At 40.2% G+C, this 19,665-nt stretch overlaps 1 protein-coding gene and 1 long non-coding RNA gene across 3 annotated transcripts in view; one reads left to right on the top strand and one right to left on the bottom strand.

The window, feature by feature from the left end:
• The window catches only part of Ndfip2 (Nedd4 family interacting protein 2), a 53,331-nt gene extending 46,207 nt beyond the window's left edge, over positions 1–7,124 (bottom strand). Inside the window, exons 1-2 of one of the 2 annotated variants that reach the window (XM_076545544.1) lie at positions 6,981–7,124; positions 3,887–4,247 (exon numbers count right to left, since the gene is read on the bottom strand). In XM_076545544.1, the coding sequence (XP_076401659.1) occupies positions 3,887–4,216 (330 nt within the window). In that variant the 5' untranslated portion in view covers positions 4,217–4,247; positions 6,981–7,124. Of the gene's footprint in view, positions 1–3,886; positions 4,387–6,980 lie in introns of those variants that run through there. The other variant, XM_006977966.4, reaches the window with a different exon arrangement.
• On the top strand, positions 3,329–19,248 carry LOC121832408 (uncharacterized). The gene is made up of 2 exons (XR_013042597.1): positions 3,329–3,651; positions 4,402–19,248. It is a non-coding gene; the product is annotated as an uncharacterized LOC121832408 (long non-coding RNA).
• The last annotated feature ends 417 nt before the right edge of the window (positions 19,249–19,665 follow it).

The following is a 19,665-nucleotide window of genomic DNA, read 5'->3' as shown; positions in this document are numbered from 1 at the left end:
ATGCCTTACAGTTGTGTAGCTTGCTCTTCTTAGGGGACTCCTGGCAGAGGGAGGAGGAACTGACTCTGATGCCTCTCTTGGGACCCTTTCCTCCAGTTGGGTTGCCTCATCTGGCCTCGGGGGTGAAGAGGAGCCTAGTCTTGCTGTAGCTTGATCTGCCACTGCTGGCTGATGTCCATGGGAAGCCTGTGCTTTTCTGACAGGACAACTGGGGGGCGGCGGGAGGGGGGAGTTGATTGGGCTGGAAAAAATTAATTAATAAAAATAGAAAAGTTAAAAAAAAAAAAGATGGCTCAGTGGTGAAGAGTATTTGATCTCTTCCAACTACCGGAATTAAGTTTCGAGCACTCACACCAAGTGACTTACAACCATCTCAAACCAAAGCTCCAGGGGATTTTCTGGTATCCTTGGAGACCAGCACACACATGGCACACACACACACACACACACACACACACAAAAAAAAAGGAGTTTTTTTTTTAATTGCAAACAGAGCAACCTAAATATAAGCCTAGATGACATTAAGGCCTGCTTTTTGTTGTACTAGAGATGGAATAGCGCCTTCTGTGCATTCTAGGCCAAGCGCTCTGCCACTGAGCTACATCCCAGCTCCCTAACTTGATTTTAGCACTTCAAACCTCCTTCCTTAGTTGATTTATCAGGAGCAACTTTAATTCTCCAGATACAAAAGTACTCAGACCTCTATAGTACAAACACCTCAAATTACATTGTAGGAATGTTAACATCATCTTAAAATGTAAAAAACAAAAGTATTTTGTGGTCAAAGATCAAAAACAACTAGGGTAAACAAACCTAAGCTACTGTCTTTACTAAAGAGCTTCTCACTATGTTAGTATGTAAGACGCAGTCCAAGAACAACTACTGTCGGCATTCTAGTACATAGTTCGAGAAACTGCTGCTATAATTAACACTGCCAATTCAAACTGTACACCGTCTTTTACATCTTAGTAGTCAGCTTATTGTAGGTCCATGAGCCTTCAAAATAGAGAACATCAAAGCCAGAATATAGATTGGCACCTGCAAGACAAGTTAGCTACCTAACCGTTTGTTTGGCACATTGCTCTTTTCCTACCAAGCACAACTAAATTTCCCATAACACGGTGAAAGTATACATCATGCCCAGTTTTGTCTTCCAGAAATTAGAAGAGTACCAAGATTTTGAGGCTGTAATTTTATCTACTGTTATGGATCTTTTTAACAATGGATAGGAGAGAGGAGGGTGAAAAAAAAAAACAATTTATATAGTCAGGAATGGTGGTGTACAAACCGTTACAGCAGTGCAGGGCTGAGGCTGGACACGAGGGTGTTTTATTCAGCAGGAAAGAATGAAGCTACAACATTCACAGGAAACAGGAAGACAGATGGAACTGGGAGGTGAATATGTTAAGTGAAATAAGCCAGATTCAGAGAGAAAAGCACATGTTTTCTAATAAGGGGAATCTAGATTTAAATTTATACATACCCATGTATACATACATACATATGTATATGTGGGATGTGAAAGTACAAAAAGAACTTATAAAGTTCACTACTTAATATGCTAGCCGAAGCAATAATAATACACTTTAGATGGTCCAGATAAAGTGTATATATACATGCATTAAAACACAGTAGGTCATTCTGGTGGTCCAGGCATCACCAGTCTTTAGAGGTGAGTTTTAGCTCTTTAAATAAGAGTCAAGTAGCACAGCACAGCATTTCTCAGCCCTACATACAGTTCCCTATCTCCTGACCTAATCATACCTTAACACACAACAACCAAAGTTGTTTATGAATCATTCTAGAGTTTCAAAATAAGACCTGAGCTAAAGGCAGCCATAGAATAGTCGTATCCATCATATAAACTGGGTTTCCAGATTGAGAACTAGCTATAAAGTCTACTCAAAACATGAAATTCAGTTGTACCCATGCCATGTTCCCAGTTACGTAATAGGAAGCCATTCTCAGCAAACCAAGAGACTTACTGTGTAACCGCACAAGTAAAAGAATTTAAATGCAAATTTAAACTGTGATAAAATTCTCTAATGCTTCTACTTATAAAGAAAAATAAAATACCATTCTACCTAAAATAAGTAATTGATTTAGAACAATTTTTGCCCTCAGCCCTTACGGAGTGCCTCCACCCATTCAAAGTCTATATAGGGACAAAGCTTCAGTTTTGGGGGGGCGGGCAAATGTGGCATTTTCCACCTACTTTGAAAGTAAGACAAAAAGAAAATAAATTAACAGTAAAAGTAAACAATGTTTTATCTGGAGAGATTTTTGAGGGGGAAAAATAGTTCCAACTAGTTACATCTATTGAAAGCAAAAGAGACAACATAATAAATTGTTTACCATGAAAACTATTGTAAGCAGCCACCATGGTTGAGCACAGTAAGGAAAATCAGACCAAAGAAAGAATCCAAATCAATTTATATCACTACAAGACACAAATAGAAATGGGAAAGATTTGAAAAAGAAGTATCAATGTTAAAATTATCCAAGATGTTTATCAGCGGCATTTCTTTCTTACAAACACTTAGAAAAGTGTCTTTAAAAGTATAATGCTGGAGTTGGGGATTTAGCTTAGTGGTGGAGCACTTGCCTAGCAAGTACAAGGCTCTGGGTTCGGTCCCCAGCTCCGGAAAAATAAAAAAATAAAAATAAAAATAATAAAATAAAAATAAAAAAGTATAATGCCACCCAAAACTGACAACTTGAAAAGCACCTTCTATAAAATGGCAATTTTTTTTCCTAAGCCATCCTGAAATTTTTCAGAAAGTTCATAATCTGAATCACTTGGCCGTGTTACAGCAAATAAACTCAAATGATGCGGAAGCCTTACCAAAGAAAAATGAAAAATTAGTTATGGCACGATCCTCTCTTACACAATTCTTGGCATTTGTCAAAAGGCACTTGATGGAAATGCCTGAGCGACAACACACGAGCTAACAGACAGGAAAGGTGACATAGGGGACCAACTGTACAATTTTATAAACTACCACACGCACCATCAACAACATGCCCAAGTGCTTTTCTCCTCTCCCTCGGTCAATAGGTTTCACTACACCACCTGGAAGTTTATAAACGAAAACGCAGCACAGCCAATACTGCTGGCCATGACATTTACGATAGTTATCCCCAACGACACCATCAGAACACACGAAGGGGAAAAAAAAATACAGAAATTCTGACAAAGAAAATACAGGGCACGTTTCGCTCATTTAAGTATAGTTAGAGGTTTATACACACAGTGAGAGGTAAAACTCTGTATTAAATGAAAACTATTTTTTTTCCAAACAAGATCTGAAATTTATTTCTAATAAAACGCTCCATGCCCACCGAAACCCACACAGACACACACACACACAGTGGGGACAGATATTTTTTTTCCCCCCAACAAACGATCCCTTTAATACTAAGAGAATGGACAAGGGCGGAGTGACAAGGTTAAGCAGAAGAGAGGCACATTCGTCCCCCACCACACAGATCCACACAGCCCCTACAGCCGGTTTTCAACCCAGCTGCACCCCACTCTACACAGCGCTCACCCCCACCCACCCCACTCCATCTGTGACGCCGCCGATCGCCTCCCTGACAGGTCCGTGCACGCAGCCCCGCCGCCGCCGGAGGAGGAAACCCCACGACAAGGTCTCACGCGTGTCTGAGTCAGGGAGGAAGGAAATGACAGGAGGGGACCCGAAGCCGGAGCGGGTCGGGGAGGTCGGGGAAGGCAGCGGGGTTTGGTGCGGAGCAAGCAGGCCGTCGGCTGCGGCCGGGGGCTGGAAGGGTCTCGCGGGGACCGGGAGGCAGCCGGTCCTCTCCGGGGGTGGCCCGGTGGCGGCGGCCGTGGGGTGTCCCCCTCCCCCGGGGCCCGCGCACTCACCACCTGGTAGCGGCCAGTCCCCGGCTGGTGGTGATCCATCCTGCCCGCCTCGGGGTCTGGCTTCCGAGCGGGCGTGTCCCCTCGGGGCTCAGCTCCTTCGGCCTCCCCGGTGGACGCCGCCGCCGCCGCCGCCGCAGAGCCCCTTCCGCCGCCTCGGGTTCTGCCGCCGCGCTCGCCCGGCGGGGCCGCTTCACTTCCTGCCGCTCCCTCTGCTCCGGCGGAGACCTCCGGGTCGCTCGCCGAGCCGCGCCGCAGCTCCGGGGAGCCGCGCGAGCTACTGAGCATGCTCGGGGCGGACGCGCATGCTCGCTGGCTCCGCCGGCGTCCCATCCGCGTCCCGGCGGCGGCTGCGAAGGTGTCCCTAGGTGGGAGGAGATGGAAAAGTCAGGCAAGTCCCGGGGAGATCTCCAGGGTGTCAGCCTGTCGGGAGTGGGCGGTGGCAAAAGAAGCGGGGGGAGAAAAAAAAAAGAAAGAAACAATCGCCCCGCTTGATTGGACTTTTTCCGAGAGGGCAGGTTTCACTGTGGGGCGAGCGAATGCACCGTCACTGCGAAGGCGAACGTTCAGGGGAGAGGAGGTGCATTCCTAGAGCACGTGAGAGCGAATCGCCCTCTTGGTAGTCCCAAGCCCAGAGCCATCTTCAGGGCAGTCGTTCAAATCACTAATGAGGTAATGAGTTACCAAATAAGTGTACATTATATAGATATATATATATGCGGCTTTAGAGTCACAGTAAAATTTCGAGGAAGGAAAAACACACATATTCTTGCTTCCGCTTATGCATAGCCTTCCTCGGTAGAACAGGGAGGGCATTTGTAGCAGCTGTCGAACCCGCAATAACATACCATTGTCACCTAGAGTCCATAGATTGTCTTGGGGTTCGTTTTGAGTATTGTACAGTCTATGAGTTCTGACAAATAATGCCATAACGATGCACCTTATAGTTCATACCGAATGGTTTCACTGCCCTGAAAATCCTGAGCAGGACTTTTCCTGCCTCTTTCTTTTGCCCCCTTCTTGGTAGTAAAAGATTTAAGAATCCAGCTGACTCTTCAGACATATCCCTATGCCTTACAAAGAAGCCTTCCGAAATAGGAAATGAGGACAGAAGAAAATAATGAAATGAGGTAGAATTTTTGTGGTCATACTGGGGTAATACTAAGATTTGACAATACTAAGGCATAACTTTTTGTGGAATATCATAATACCTGGTGGCTAGCAACACATGACCTACTGTGTATGTGCATCTGTTTCTCTCTAACAAGGCACAGGGTGTACCAGGCTTTTTTCTTTTAGGCTATCAACCAGCTCCCAAATCATGACATGGAGACTTATTAGTTATGAATGGTCAGCCTTGCTTAGGCTTGTTTCTGGCTAGCTCTTTTAACTTGAATTAGCCCGTTTCTTTTCATCTACCTTTGCCTGGTAGCTTTTTACTTTTCTTTTCTTCTGTGTATCTTACTTTCCTTGCTTCCTCCAGTGTCTGGCTGCTGGCTGCCTGGGTTCTGGCCCCTCTTTCTCCCTCATTCTCGTCTCTCGTTCTTCTGTCTTGAGCCCAGATTTCTCCTCCTATTTATCCTCTCTGCCTGCCAGCCCCCGCTGTCCTTTCTCTGCTTAGCTATTGGACATTCAGCTCTTTATTAGATCAATCAGGTGCCTTAGGCAGGCAAGGTGAAACAAATTCAACACATCCTTACATAATTAAACACATATCCTTACATCGTTCAACGCATGCAGCATAAGCGGATGTAGCACCTTCACATGGCTGAAATAGTATTCCACAGCATAAACAAATGTGACACATCTTTGCCTAGTTCAAATTATATTCCACAACAGAGCTTGTTTCTCTGGCCAGAAGAAGAGTATGGTGGACCAGCAAAAGGTACCTTTTAATCAAAACATCTACTTATTGTACCCTAAGAACTATGACCCCACCTGATCTGGCCCAACCATCTTTTTTAAGATAACCAAGCCCTTTCTCCATAAATTATCTTACTCTGGAGATCCCCTGAGGGGAACTGGGGGGATCTGAAAACCTCTCACTTTACTTTCATACATGTACAGAGGAGAATTCTAAAACAAAGGAAGCCAATAGAGGAGCCTGGACAACTGGTTCAACCAGCAAGATACAACAAAGTTCAATAATCTTTGGAAAATCGTTAACTAAAAAGTTAAGTCTTCCTGATGTTTTGTTTTGTTTGTTTTTTTCAAATCATTCATCAGATCTCTATTTGGGCCATCTTGAAATATCTAATATCACCATTACCAGTCTAACAATAATAAATGATATTGCCATACCTAATTTTCTTTAAATTTGCTTTCATGTGCTCCAATGTAATATATTTTAAATTCTAAAGTAATAAGCATGTCATCTCATTGATATTATTGGTATAAATGCTAGCTCCCCCTTAGAGTTATCACCCTAAATAGTATTATCTTTCATGACACCTAATGTTAGCAAAGAAAATTAGATTCCTATACAACTTCTTATCTATAAAGATGACTTAGAATTGAATTTTTATGTCCTTTTATTTTCATTAGCCGCTTAAATTCACTTGTTTTTAAATTTCATTACTTCTAAGAAAAAGGAGCCATTGAAAATCAGAGACCTGACTCAAAGTAGACACCCTGAATCCTGTTTAGATATCAGTTGTTTCACTTTGCCCCCGCCCAGGTTCTCTGAATATGTTTCTCCTCTCACAGAGCAGATGACACAATTCAATGACACCACACATTCTCGGGGAGGAAGTAAAAGAGAACAGTGGAACAAAGCACCAGCACAAGGCACTGGCATCTCCTGAATCTCGTCCCTGTGTGTGTCGTTTTAGCCTCCACACAACTCTCGGGTGTAGGCAGACATCACTTAGCAGAAAGAGAAACTAAGGCACAAAGAGAGTGAGCCACTTTACCAGGGCTAAAGTCACCAGTAAGTGGTGATAGGCACCAGAACCTCTACAGTGTTAGGCACTGTGCTAAATATTGCACCCTAGAAAAAAGAACAAGTCCTTGTCTCCATCTCTCCCGTGGCACTCATGCAGAAGAGAGAAAGTTCTGATACATCGTAAATAGCCCGTCTGAATTCCTTCAGTTCTACCTTTTTCATCCGCAGGAAATCATGATGCTTTCTTGTCATCTGCATAAGAGGCTTTTTGATCACTTTTCCCCATGTCAACTAACCTACGACCACAACAAAACAAGATGCTCACATGTCCCCTGGGAGCCACTCCTTGGGGATGAAGTAGAAATCCTCTTAAGAGATCTGAAACAAGAAATGACAATATTCTCTAGAGGTCTTAAACAATATCTGGTAATATTTTCAACACTTGATCTTTTAACAATGACTCCACTTAGCTTAAAAAAAAAAAAAACTGATGGTGATTCATTACCCGAAGCCACCTCAAGTGGAACTGTAGAATTTTACTGTAGTTGACTAACACTTCTTGCGAACCCAATCAAATTGCATCTCCAAATACAACCACCCAAATGTTTACAAGTGCTGCATGCCATCCTGGGTAGAATATCTGCCCCCGATTCTCTTTCAGGAAAGTTTGGTCTGCTCAGCTGTAAGGAATGTGGGCCACCAGCATCTTCCGGTTATTGGCTTTGAGGCTTTAATCCTGAAGTGATGCTCATTTCTGGACAGCATCCAGCCACTCACTGATGAGGCAATTGGACAATGCCTAAGCTGTTCTTTTGTAACACCAGACCTCTTTAAGCCAAACTCACCAAACTGTTGAGCAGGTACTTGGTCAAATCTGCATCATCTTAGGGCTGCTCTCCCTGCCTAGCCCTTTTTCCTTTCCGACTCGTTACTCCCCAGTGAACCTTAATTTTATGTCAGCATCTGCTTTCTAGAAAGCCCAACCTAGGCAAGTACCAAGATGTAAAATGATAGAATATTATTGATACTATCAAAATTGTGTTAAAATAACCACAACTGTCATTTTGTGGCTAGCTTTCGTGTCCACTTCTCATATAGATGTGATGTGTCTTTAACCCTCACAGTAAGAACAACTTTGATGTTATTCAATAGAACAATAACGTGAGGTCATAGGAAACTCTTTGTTGGACACTCACTTTTCTCTGGGGACTACCCCACCTTCCCAGAGGAATAGCCATTCCCTCTGTGACTAAACCGATTTTATTCACCATCATCATTCCTAAGCAGGTCTGCTGAGCGGCATATACATACACTGAATTCTTCATTAAGATTCCCATAAGTTTAAGAGCAGTAGAGATGTTCTTCCCCACCGAGAGCCACAGGTCTAAATCACAGATTGGCAAGGGATCCCATCTCTGGAGATTTTTAGTTTTGGGTTACTCCTTCTACACTGTACAACATGTAAATATGTTATCCTCAAAGTAGCTTCTAGCTTTTGGCGGATAGTGGGACCCAAATCCTGACAATTAACTGAAGAAATATATGTGACTTTGTACATTTATCTACAGAATGACTGAAAAGTAAATTACCTTCTCCTAGAGACTTCTATCTATATCTAACTAAAACTCATTGTCATTTTCTGAACTTTAATATTCTAAAATATATTTCAGAGCATGTGGAAGTCTGCTTTTCACTTTAGTAAATGAGAACAAGCACATTTATCAATCCAGACTTTTTCAACATTACTGTATATATTTGTCCTTAAAGCAGTTGTAGGCTTGCACTCAATTTAGCATCATATCGTGTTCCATATTTAGCTGGTTATGAGATCCTGTCATCTGTTCAGCTCAGAGAAAATGTAAAGTTAGCAATTTGACAATGTGGCACATGCTTTTTTGCTCCCTCCTTGTTCTCTTCCAGTATAAAGGGAAAATATAAAATGAAACTATCTTCCGTCCATCAGAATTCAGCTACAGAAACTGAAACAGAAGGAAATAGATGTTAAGGATGTCTTGGGGAGGGCTGGAGAGATGGCTCAGCCAGTAAAGGCTAGGCTTACCACCCAAAAGGATATATTTTTGGTTTGGATTTTTTGTTTGTTTTTTAGCTTTGTTTGTTTTGAAGAGGTTATATGTGGTTTTTGTTTTCATAGATTAGTGCATGTAACTGTGGGTAACTGGCTAGACAGCTCAAGATCTAAAGCTCTGCCTTTCTGGGAGGAGCTAAAGGTTCTGTCTTAGGCAGAAAAAAATCTTCTTAGGGAAACCCAGCTCTGCTTTTAAATACAATTAAGCGATTAAATCAGCTCCATTTAGATTCTAGAAGATAACCTTCACTTCAAGTCAACTGATGATGAACTTCAGCCGTACTTTAAAATGCCATCACAGCAATGCTACTTTTGACTGATTAATCAGACTACACCCTGGCCATATTGATGTGCTGAACTGTATCCCAGGTTTATTTAGACATAAGCTAAAATGGTCTCTGTAGAATAGAGTATGAATAGAAAGAAAAGGAAGGTACCTAAAAGGTAGCTTATAGATTAAAATAATTTTCTTATATTTGTTTACTGTCAGGTTTATCTCATATAAAGTGCTTAGGTGTAGTTGTGTAGAGGCATCATTAGGCAATAATTCAAGAAGATAAGAAGTATGATTAACTGTATTTCAGTCCTGACACTGTAATTAGCATTTTTATTTTTCCCATTGTTTGGGTATGGAAAACAAATTTGAATAAATCAATAGCCATTTTGCATTAGGGAGTTCAAACTTGAATTTGAACAACACATAGTTATTACAATAATCTCTTCTATACCCTGAATACTTCTAGTTCTTTGACTATACTAAGCAGAGCTTTGTGTGATGTTATTTTGTCTCCTTTTTTCTCTGTAAGTCAATCCTTGCCATTATAAGAAATCAAATATGACCCTGAGCTTTATTGCCTATTGTGATAGGTTTCTTTTAACTGATTAATATGTGATCTCTGTGTAAGAAAAAAAAAGGTATGGAAAATACTAGGAAAAAGGGATGTCTCTCCATGTTAGTGAGCACAGTTCTCATTCCTCCACAGTGAGTCTGTGTCTCTCGTTCAGCACTAAGGTCACCATATGAGGCTGCCTTATTTTCAGTACTGAGCATAAGAGATGTCTAGCATCCAAAAGGATGAATAAAGATGATAGCCAGGCAAAATGACTTCCCAGATGCTGCTTTTTCAAAAGCAGGAAGCAACTCAAACCTACTTCCTGTCCCTAACTTTCAAGTAGAGAAAAGGCTGGTGTCTGCTAGAGCCTCGGAGAGTGAACATTGTGGACAGAAGGAAGTTCCTTTGACATTGCACTTTGTCACTTGTATGTGAAGTTTCCTTGAAACACCTATAAACTTTGGTGGCTAAGGATATTTACTAAAAGAGCTGCGGAGTCAGGCATGGTGGTGCACACCTTTAATCCCAGCTCTGGGAAGAAAAGGCAGATCTCTGGGAGTTCAAGGCCAGCCTAGTTGACATAGCAAATTCCAGGCTAACCAGAGCTATATAATGAGACCCTGTCTCAAGATAAATAAATAAACAAACAAATTTCAGGAGAGAGTCCCTCTAAATCAAAGACATCAAGTTTTAACCTTCTTTCTCCAGGTACTCTTAAAAACAGACACATAAATGATCCAAACATGTGTGCACATATTAATTCAGCATATATAGTAGAAACTTTTTGTTGGTTTGAATGAAGCAGATGATAAGAATGATGGTGACATTTGGCTAGAAACCAACTCTCCAGGAAAAAGTCATAAAACTCTAGCATTTGTGTGCTTACCGCCCAAAACTACAAGATCACCCAGCTCAACACCTTCATTTTAAAGAAAAGGAAACTGGTTTTGGGCACTGAGAAGATAGTTAAGTCTGTCAAGTTTGATTCCATGAACTCCAATTTAGAAGGCAGGCAGTGTGGCACACGCTTGGGCTTGTAGCAGTAGGGAGACGGAGACAGGTGGATTTCTGGAGCTAAGTAGCCAGCCAGCCAAGTCTATCTGGGGGGTCCCAGGGCAGTGAGGGACCCTGCCTAAAGCAAAACAGCAAAGTCGACAGTGTCTGAGGAATAACACCCATGTTGACCTCTGCCTCATGCCACGTGTTCACATGCCAAACTCTGTGTGTGTGTGTGTGTGTGTGTGTGTGTGTGTGTGTGTGTGTGTGGCGTGCACAAACTGAAGCTTAGAGAGGTAAGTTCAGACACTTCGGCTACATCTGCAATCTCTTACCACTTCTCTCTTAGCTTTGCTTAATTGTTGAAACTTAAAAAAAAAATCACTACTACTGTTATAAATCAGAAAAGTAGAACTCCAGCAGTCATTAGAAGAAATGAGACCAGTAAATGTATTGCCCCCCAAAAAGTATAAATTGGTATGAATTCTTTCCAGGTTTCTGCTTTGAAACAACACAAATGCAGTAAAATATTCATAAATCATTTCTTTGCAAATTATTGAAGATAACGTGAGTCGCACATATTCAGGCTTGAAAGTCAAACAGTCCTTTTCATTTATATAAAATTGAAGATGCAAGAAAACCTAAATGTAGAGATAAAGTAAATAGGATTCTGTCCCTCTTGACTAAGCCTCCACTCTATGGCCATGGCCATTTTGACATTTTTCCTAAAACAATACAGCTACACTGTCCAACACGACAGGCCCTAGTCACATATGGTCATTTACATATAAACTACAAGTTATTTTCCTTACTCACCCAAGACACATTTCAAATATTCAGTTGCCACAGGTCTAGTGGCTACCATAATGATCACCATAGATATAGAACACTTACATCACAGAAAGGTCCATTGGACATTATTGCTCAATAAAACATTCTCCTATTCACCTTGAACTATCCCCGCCACCCTTCACTTCTAGAATTAGCCAACTAATTTTGTAATGGCCTTGGTCTCCACTTTGCCATGGCTTAGCAATGTAGCCCTTGGGTAAGTCAACCTGCTCAGCTGGTTTGCTCATGTTTCACATCATCATAATTCCTTCTCCATCTGTCCCAAAGATTATTCTGAAGCTCGAGTAAAAATGTAACCATCCAAATAGAAAGGACTATTGTTTCCAGAAGCCCTTTTCCTATTGTAAATGTTCCATTAACTGTTAAGAAAATAAAAATCTTTAAAATGTTTGCACTTAAATTTTGGGATAAGTATTATAATCTCTGTATAACACTGTAGCCAATCATGTCTTCCATCATTACCACAGCATATGTTTTTCTAGTATGATTGGGCTTATTCTGTAGATACCAAGTCATCATAAAGTAATAGACTTCACTGTGTGTCACCAGAGAAAATATGTCTGAAGTTGTTTATCCAGTTGTAAAATTATGATGTGGCATATTAGTCAATCATAATTATGGTAATAATGAGTAATGTTTATGAATGTTGCTAGGAGTTTTTCTAAGTGTTTCATACATGTTGTCTCACTACATTCTTGCCATAGGCCAGAACAGCTTTACTTACTAGCCAATGGGAACAGCATATACTTACAACACACAGAAAGATATCCCACAGCAATCTACATTCTGCCATGTGACTCATGGCTTGTTACCTCATTTTTTAACATGTCCTGCTTGCTCAGCAGCTGGCTGGCTGGCATCTGCTTGACTCCACCATTCTTTCTCCCAGCATTTTCAGTTTGGCTTTCCTGCCTAGTCTTATTATGCCTTGCTATAAGCCAGTCAGCTTTTTTTATTAACCAATGAGAGTAATACATATTCACAGCATACAGAAGGATTATCCCACAGCAAAGAGGGATGTGCCATATTATAGTTTTACTTTAACTGTATTTTATTTCAGTGTAATCACACATAAGCAAGTATACAACTCATAAGTCTATACCTTGGTGATTTTTGTAGAGAATATAATCTCATGTAGCCAGAATCTAAATTAAGAAATAGAATTATTTCTAGAACACCCAAAAATACACAGTGATTTGTTTCCTATCTTTTCCCTTGTGCAAGGAATAACAATGTGACTAGTGGCACTAAAAATTAGTTTTTACGTTGAAAATTTTACATTTAATTTACTGTTTCATTTATTTAATCTTATACTGTTAATATTTACTCAGATTTTTGAATGTGGTTGTTTATCTGTTCTGTCACTATATATCCATTGGTGAATATACCATTCATTTCTTACAAGTTTTACTGAGTAAGTATGGCTTATATTCCTTTTCTGGGACTCACCACATAAAAAGTACCGTATACTATGTGATTTAAGAAACATAAATGTATACTTACATAGTTCTGCAGGTTAGAAGTTCAAGATCAGGGTTTCAACAGGGCTAGTTCCTTCAGATATCCATAAAAAAGAATTCAGTTTCATGGTTCCCCAACAATTTCTGGTGGTTTACTTGCAATCTTTTGTGTTCAGTGGTGTGTAGATGTAGCACTCACTCTCTATCTTCATCTACTTATGGTATTCCTTGTGTGCCGGATTATACAAAAAGGTTTCCATTCTGTGGGGTCACCAGATAGTGGATTAGGCTGCCAAAGTGCTGACTTCATCTTCACCACAACTACCTACAGCAACACTATTTCCTTAAAAATTCAAGTCCTCAAGCCAGAACTTTCAACACAAAAATGCAGGAGTTACAAAAAAAAAAAAAAAAATCAATGCCTAAGAGAGACATTATGAACAATACTGCTAAACATGTTCTCATACATGTTTTGGTGAATAGATGTATTCATATTATAAAATGTATGTCCCTACAAGTGCATATGCTGGATTATAAATATGTGTGTAATAAATGTTTATATAAATATATGTGTCTTTGTAGGTTTGTGTGTGTGTGTGTGTGTGTGTGTGTGTGTGTGTGTGTGTGTGTGTGTGTGTATTTTAGCTTTAGCTGATACTGCAAAACGATTTTCCAAAATGGTTATAAGATTACTTTTTCTTCTAATCAGTATATGGGAATTAAATTGATCTACAGCTTTGCAAATATTTGGTTTGCAAAAAAACAAAAAAAAAAAACCAGCTTTTAAATATTAACCATTCTGGGGCTAGAGAGATGGCTCAGCAGTTAGGAGTACTGGCTGCTCTTCCAGAGGACCTCAGTTCAATTCCCAGCACCCACATGGTGACTCCCAACCATCTGTAACTCCACTCACTTCCAGGGGCTCCAATGCCCTCTTCTGGCCTCTGGTGCATCAGGCATGCAAGAGGTGCACAGGTATACATGCAGGCAAAACACCCATACACACCATGTAAATTTTTTTTAATTTAATTTTAGCCAGTTTTGTAAGAGTCTTGCTTCTCCTAATGATAGTAAGTTAGAACTTGTTTAGATGCATCTTGGTCATCTTTTCTAAACTGCTCATTTGTCTGCTTTCCATAGCATTGACTTTTTTGTTGTTGCTGGATTTGCCAGCAGTTTTTTTTTTATTTTGTTTGTTTGTTGGTTGGTTTGTTGGTTAATTGAAATGGCTCTTTTGTTAGATATAGTTTTGACATTAGCAGTAGCCCTTAGCATCCATTTTCATTCTTCTTGATCTTGAGGCGAGCTTCAAGAGTGGACATTTGCGGTTGAGTTCCTCCCTTTTCTGAATTCCTCTCGGGTGTGTTTTAAATGCCTGTCCTAGAGTTTCTATAGCTGTGATAAAATGTCATGACCAAAAGCAACTTGTGGAGGAAAGGGTTTATATTTCATAGTTTTCCAGATGACAGTCCATCATTGAGGGAAGTCAGGGCAGAAATTCAAGCAGGGCAGGAACCTGGCGGCAGAAACTCATGCAGAGGCCATGGAGGAGTGCTGCCTGCTCCTCATGGCTTGCTCAGCCTGTTTCTCACTCCATACAGGATGACCTGCACAGGAATGGCTCCACCCACAATGAGCCGGGTCCTCCCACATCAGTCATCAATCACGAAAATGCAGTACAGGCAAAATTTATAACCGCATTCTCTCAAATGAAATTCTGTCTTCCCAGATGGCCCTAGCTTGGTCAACTTGACATAAAAATCATCCAGGACAATGCCCAATCAATGATGGGAGGGAAAAATCATCCTATAAAGCAGAAACAGGAGCTGTAAACTATGCAGAACCCGTCCATCAGTAGATGGCCTATGTGAAGGTTGATGGCTTCCTTCATTACTCAATCTTTAGTTTCAGGAATGAATGCGTTTATATTTGCCTCTGTGAGCATCAAATTCAGCTGCTACTGAAGTTCCTTTCACAGACTGTAGCTGTTCTGCCTGCTTGCCTTTCTTTGTAGGTTTTCATCAGGCTTGATTCCCCTTTCCTCAGCTCTGATATTAAGATTTATTCATAATGTTACTGGGATGGGGTTCATTCTCTCTCAGAACTTACTATGGGCCCTGCACAGAGTAGGCCACCCTTATTACTTTACTAATTGACTGATGCTCCTGTTCCATCACAATGATGGGATGATGATAAAACGCTACTTCATTTAATAAGCATCTTCAGTCTCAACAAACAAATACCTCAAGACATAACAGAAGTGTCACGCTTTACAGGTGCAATGTAAGAAGCCTCTAATAGTTCTCCTTGACTTTCCCTAAGTGTAAATGGGGTTTGGCCACTTAAATGCCATCTCCTTTCTATTTTCATGTATTATTGTACAGTTTCTCCTAAGATCTTAATTCAGTATTGGTTCGATAATGAGCTAAACTACAACTCAGGTTTTAAAAAGTCACTTTATTATTGTGGTAAAATAAACACAATAGAAAAATGGCCATATTAACCATTTTAAGTGTACAGCTCACTGGCATTAAGCACACTCACATTTTCTTGTCTCTGCTACAACCATCATTCACATCCAGAGCTTTCACCATCACATACTGTAACTGTGTGCCTATTGAATATCAACTATATGTTGCTTTCGCCTCCTCGTCTCTGGGAACTGGTCACCTTTCTGATTTCTGTCTCTATCATTTTGCCTCATTAAAATATTTAATCTATGTGAAATTATATATTTGGGTTTTTTTTTTCTTTGACTTACTTTAATTACCATAAAGTCTTCAAAATTCACCCGTGTTGGGCTGGTGAGATGGTTGATTAGGTGACAGTACCTGCTGTCAAGCCTGATGACCCCCAGGAGCAACATGATGGAAGGAAAGAACTGACTGTGTGTGACACACGGACACATTTGTGCAGCCGCACATGTATCAACAATGACTCAAATTGTTTTCCTTTTGATATGATAGAATGTCATCCATGTTACAGCACGTGGTAGGACTATTTATGTGGCAAAATAATGTTCTGTTGAAGGATAAGCTAAGATTTATTTATATAATCATCACTGAATAGACATTGGGCTGTTTCCATTTGAGATATTTTTATTTAATCTCTGTAACTACAGCCCAAGGCAAAACTGAGTTTTAAAGCTGGTTCTGTCATTAGATATCAGTTGACCCTAGATAAGTTGAGTATTCTCTTTATATCTTAATTTCTTCATTAAAAATCAAAATGAATGTACCCACCTTACTGTAGTGGAGTGAACATTTAATAAGAAAACAAAATATCTAGTGTATCTAGAGCCTGCCAAATAGTTGGGTATCTATCAGCTGGCAGCTAGACAGGGTTCACCTTGACAATTGAAGAGTTTGCTCCACACATCTAAGATGACATCCAGACTGATGTATACAATACATATCTTGCTTTATGAAAAGTCATCTTAGGTCAAATATATATGGCTTATCCCCAAGATACTTTTAGCTTGCACAGTAGATTAAAATCAATGAAGGGAGACAGGGATAATTTATGAACCATGTCCTTTTTCTTCCGGCCACAGTCTGTTTGCCAACCTAACAGAGGTTAAAATGTCAGCTCAAAAGTCTGGTTTTAAGCACTATCAATTTTGTTTATCAGACAAATAAAATCATTCCTTTAAGGAATATGCACTTAGTAACTTATATAGAAAACATCTTCAGAATTAACTGAAGACAAACTAATTCATAGGGCGGCATTGATCAAACTTCTCAGAAGAATTTTTTTAATTGTGTGTGTGTGTGTGTGTGTGTGTGTGTATGAGTGTGTAAGGTATACATCTATGTGTGTATGTGTGTAGGTGCACTTCTGTGTGAGTTGGGTGTGGCAGCCAAAGGTCAACTTAGGATAACTTCTTTTATTGCTCTGTACCTATTTTTTTTTTTACATGTTTTAATTGATTCAGAGTGGAGGTTCCGCACACGTGTGTGGAGGTCAGAGCACAGCGTGTGGGACTCATTTCTCCCCCTCTTCCTGTGGTTTCCTGGGATTGAACTCAAATCACCAGGCTGGAGATAAGTGCCTTTTACATGATGAGCATCTTGCAGCCCTCCACCTGATTTTGTGACAATTCTCGCACTGGCCCTGGAGTCCTCTGTGTTCAGCTTTGTTAGCTGGCAGAGGAGCTGTGGGACCTGCCTGTCTCCGCCTCCCCTCCACCTCCCAGCAACCCCTCCAGCATAGTTTACAGAAGCATGCCAGGACACCCAAATTTTACGTAAATTTTATTCCAGCTGGGACGTAGAACATGGGTTCTTATGCTTGCACAGTGAGCACTAACCCCCTTCCCATCTTCTCGGTCACCTTGGAAGTGTTTCGAGTGAATTTTATCTAAAAAATAGTTTGCCTCTTATAAAATATTAATATAAGCTATAAAGAACTTTTAGGTATGCTTTATAATTTAACAGAGTTTTAAAATAAACATTTTCTAACTGAAGAAATTAAATTTCCAAAAAGAAGACTGATTGAATTTTGGCCTTTTTTCCAAACATAATTTTTGGGGAAGGCTGAGCCTAATAATTTTCTATATTCTTTTCTGTTTTTTGTTTTTGTTTTTGTTTTGTGATGTGGTCTCCCTGTGTAGTCCAGGCTTGCCTCTAACTCCCAACAATCCCACTGCCTCAGCCTCACTCCTGAGTGCTGGGATTAAAGGTATGAGCCATCATGCCTGTCTCTGTTTTCAATTTTATATTCTCTCTTTTTTTCATGTAACATTGTAAAGCAATACCCTGCACAGATTTTTTAAGTGATGAGAAATTTTGTGAGCATACTTTAGAATTTAATAATTTTCTCTTAATTCTTCTGTCAGCAAATTATTACAAGAAAGGTATTAATAGCAAAGTAATTAAGAATAGACCTGCACAAATTTATGATTTCAAATCCCAGACCTCCTAAGACCAGATGATAGCAGAATATTGAGAAGTTGCTTTTTCTATTCAGATTCTTAACTGAAAATACAAAAATATTAACTACCTGATAGGGCTGGTATAAGGATAAATATGCTAATGTGTGCAAAATATTTGCAATGATGTCCCTTTTAAAAAAATTATTTATTTATGTTATGTGCATTGATGTTCTGCCTTGAATGTATGTGTGTATGAAGGTGTCAGGTCCCCTGGAACTGGCGTTACAAACAGTTCTGAGTTGCCATGTGGGTGCTGGGAATTAAATCTGGGTCCTCTGGAAAAGCAGCCAGTGCTCTTAACCACTGAGGCACCTCTCTTCAGCCCCAGTGATGTCCCTTTTATTAGCAGCTTAAAACCTAGGTATGGTGTTCTAAAGAATGAAATGTTAAAATTACATACACACACACACACACACACACACACACACACACACATATATGAAAGTATGATGTGAGTACATGTGTGGGTACATGTTCACACTTATGGGTACAAGTGTGTGTGTGTGTGTGTGTGAGAGAGAGAGAGAGAGAGAGAGAGAGAGAGAGAGAGAGAGAGAGAGAGAGAGAGAGAGAGAGGCAGACAGACAGAGAGAGCTGGTGCACATGTGTGTGCATGCTTGTAGAGGTCCGAGGATCTTCCTTGATTTCCACTCCCCCACCATATTCTTTGTGGTATAGGCTCACCTTCAAACCCCAGAGCGTGGTGATAACTAACTAGTCTCACTCACCAGTTTACTCAGAGACCCTCTTTCTCCACCTCTGAGACTGAAATTACAACTGGGCTGCCCCTTCCAGTATTTACATGGGTTCTGAGCATCCAAATTTCTTGACTATCTGACAAATACTTTACCTGCTGAGTGATCTTCCTAGCTTCTGATTTAATTATTTATTTAGAGATAATGTATCTATGATGAATTCTTAGTTTCAATTTCAATAATTTGAAGTCAAGCAATATAATTGCATATAATCCTCAATTTTTCATTTATGCAATAATCTTGTGTTTTTTGTTTGTTTGTTTGTTTGTTTTTCTGAGAGAAGTAAAATTTTAATGGAAAACAGTGTGCTCGAAGAATGTCCTCACCAGAATGCAAGCCATGCCAGAGCTTCCAGCCTTTGTCACTGTGGGAAGAAGGCGTCTGTTGTCCACACCGCCTACTCTATGGGATTTACTGCAGGACTCTGAACAAAGACATTCTGTATCACTATAAGAAGTCTTTTAAAAATATATGAACATATCTGTTTTCATGGCTTAAAAAGTGAAGCCCAACAGAAGTTTTTATTGTCACATATATGTAATTACAAGTGCCATTTCAAAACAAAACCAACCAACCCAGTTAGTTCTTCTGACTTCAACACCAGGAAATGTAAAAATGTTACCAGTTTAAGGCCACTGACCCACTGCTGTGAGAAACACCACAGATTGGTGGTTCTCAACGTGGTTCTCAACCTTCGTAGGGCTGTGCTTTAATACAGTTCATGTTGTGGTGACCCCCAACCACAAAGCTGTTTTCATTGCTACTTCTTAACTGTGATTTTGCTACTGTTATAATAGTAATATAAATATCTCATATACAGGGTATCTGATACATGACCCTTTGAAAGAGTCATTTGACACCCCCCTCCCAAGGTGTCACAACCCACAGGTTGAGAAACTTTGCCAGAGATCACTAATCAGGAAATGAGAGATCAGTATGTTTTATGTATTCTTTGCTAACAACCCCCACCCCCGAAAAAAACC

Source organism: Peromyscus maniculatus, chromosome 9, assembly GCF_049852395.1.
Source record: "Peromyscus maniculatus bairdii isolate BWxNUB_F1_BW_parent chromosome 9, HU_Pman_BW_mat_3.1, whole genome shotgun sequence".
Lineage (NCBI taxonomy): Eukaryota > Metazoa > Chordata > Mammalia > Rodentia > Cricetidae > Peromyscus > Peromyscus maniculatus.
This window is presented reverse-complemented; position numbering and strand designations above follow the sequence as displayed.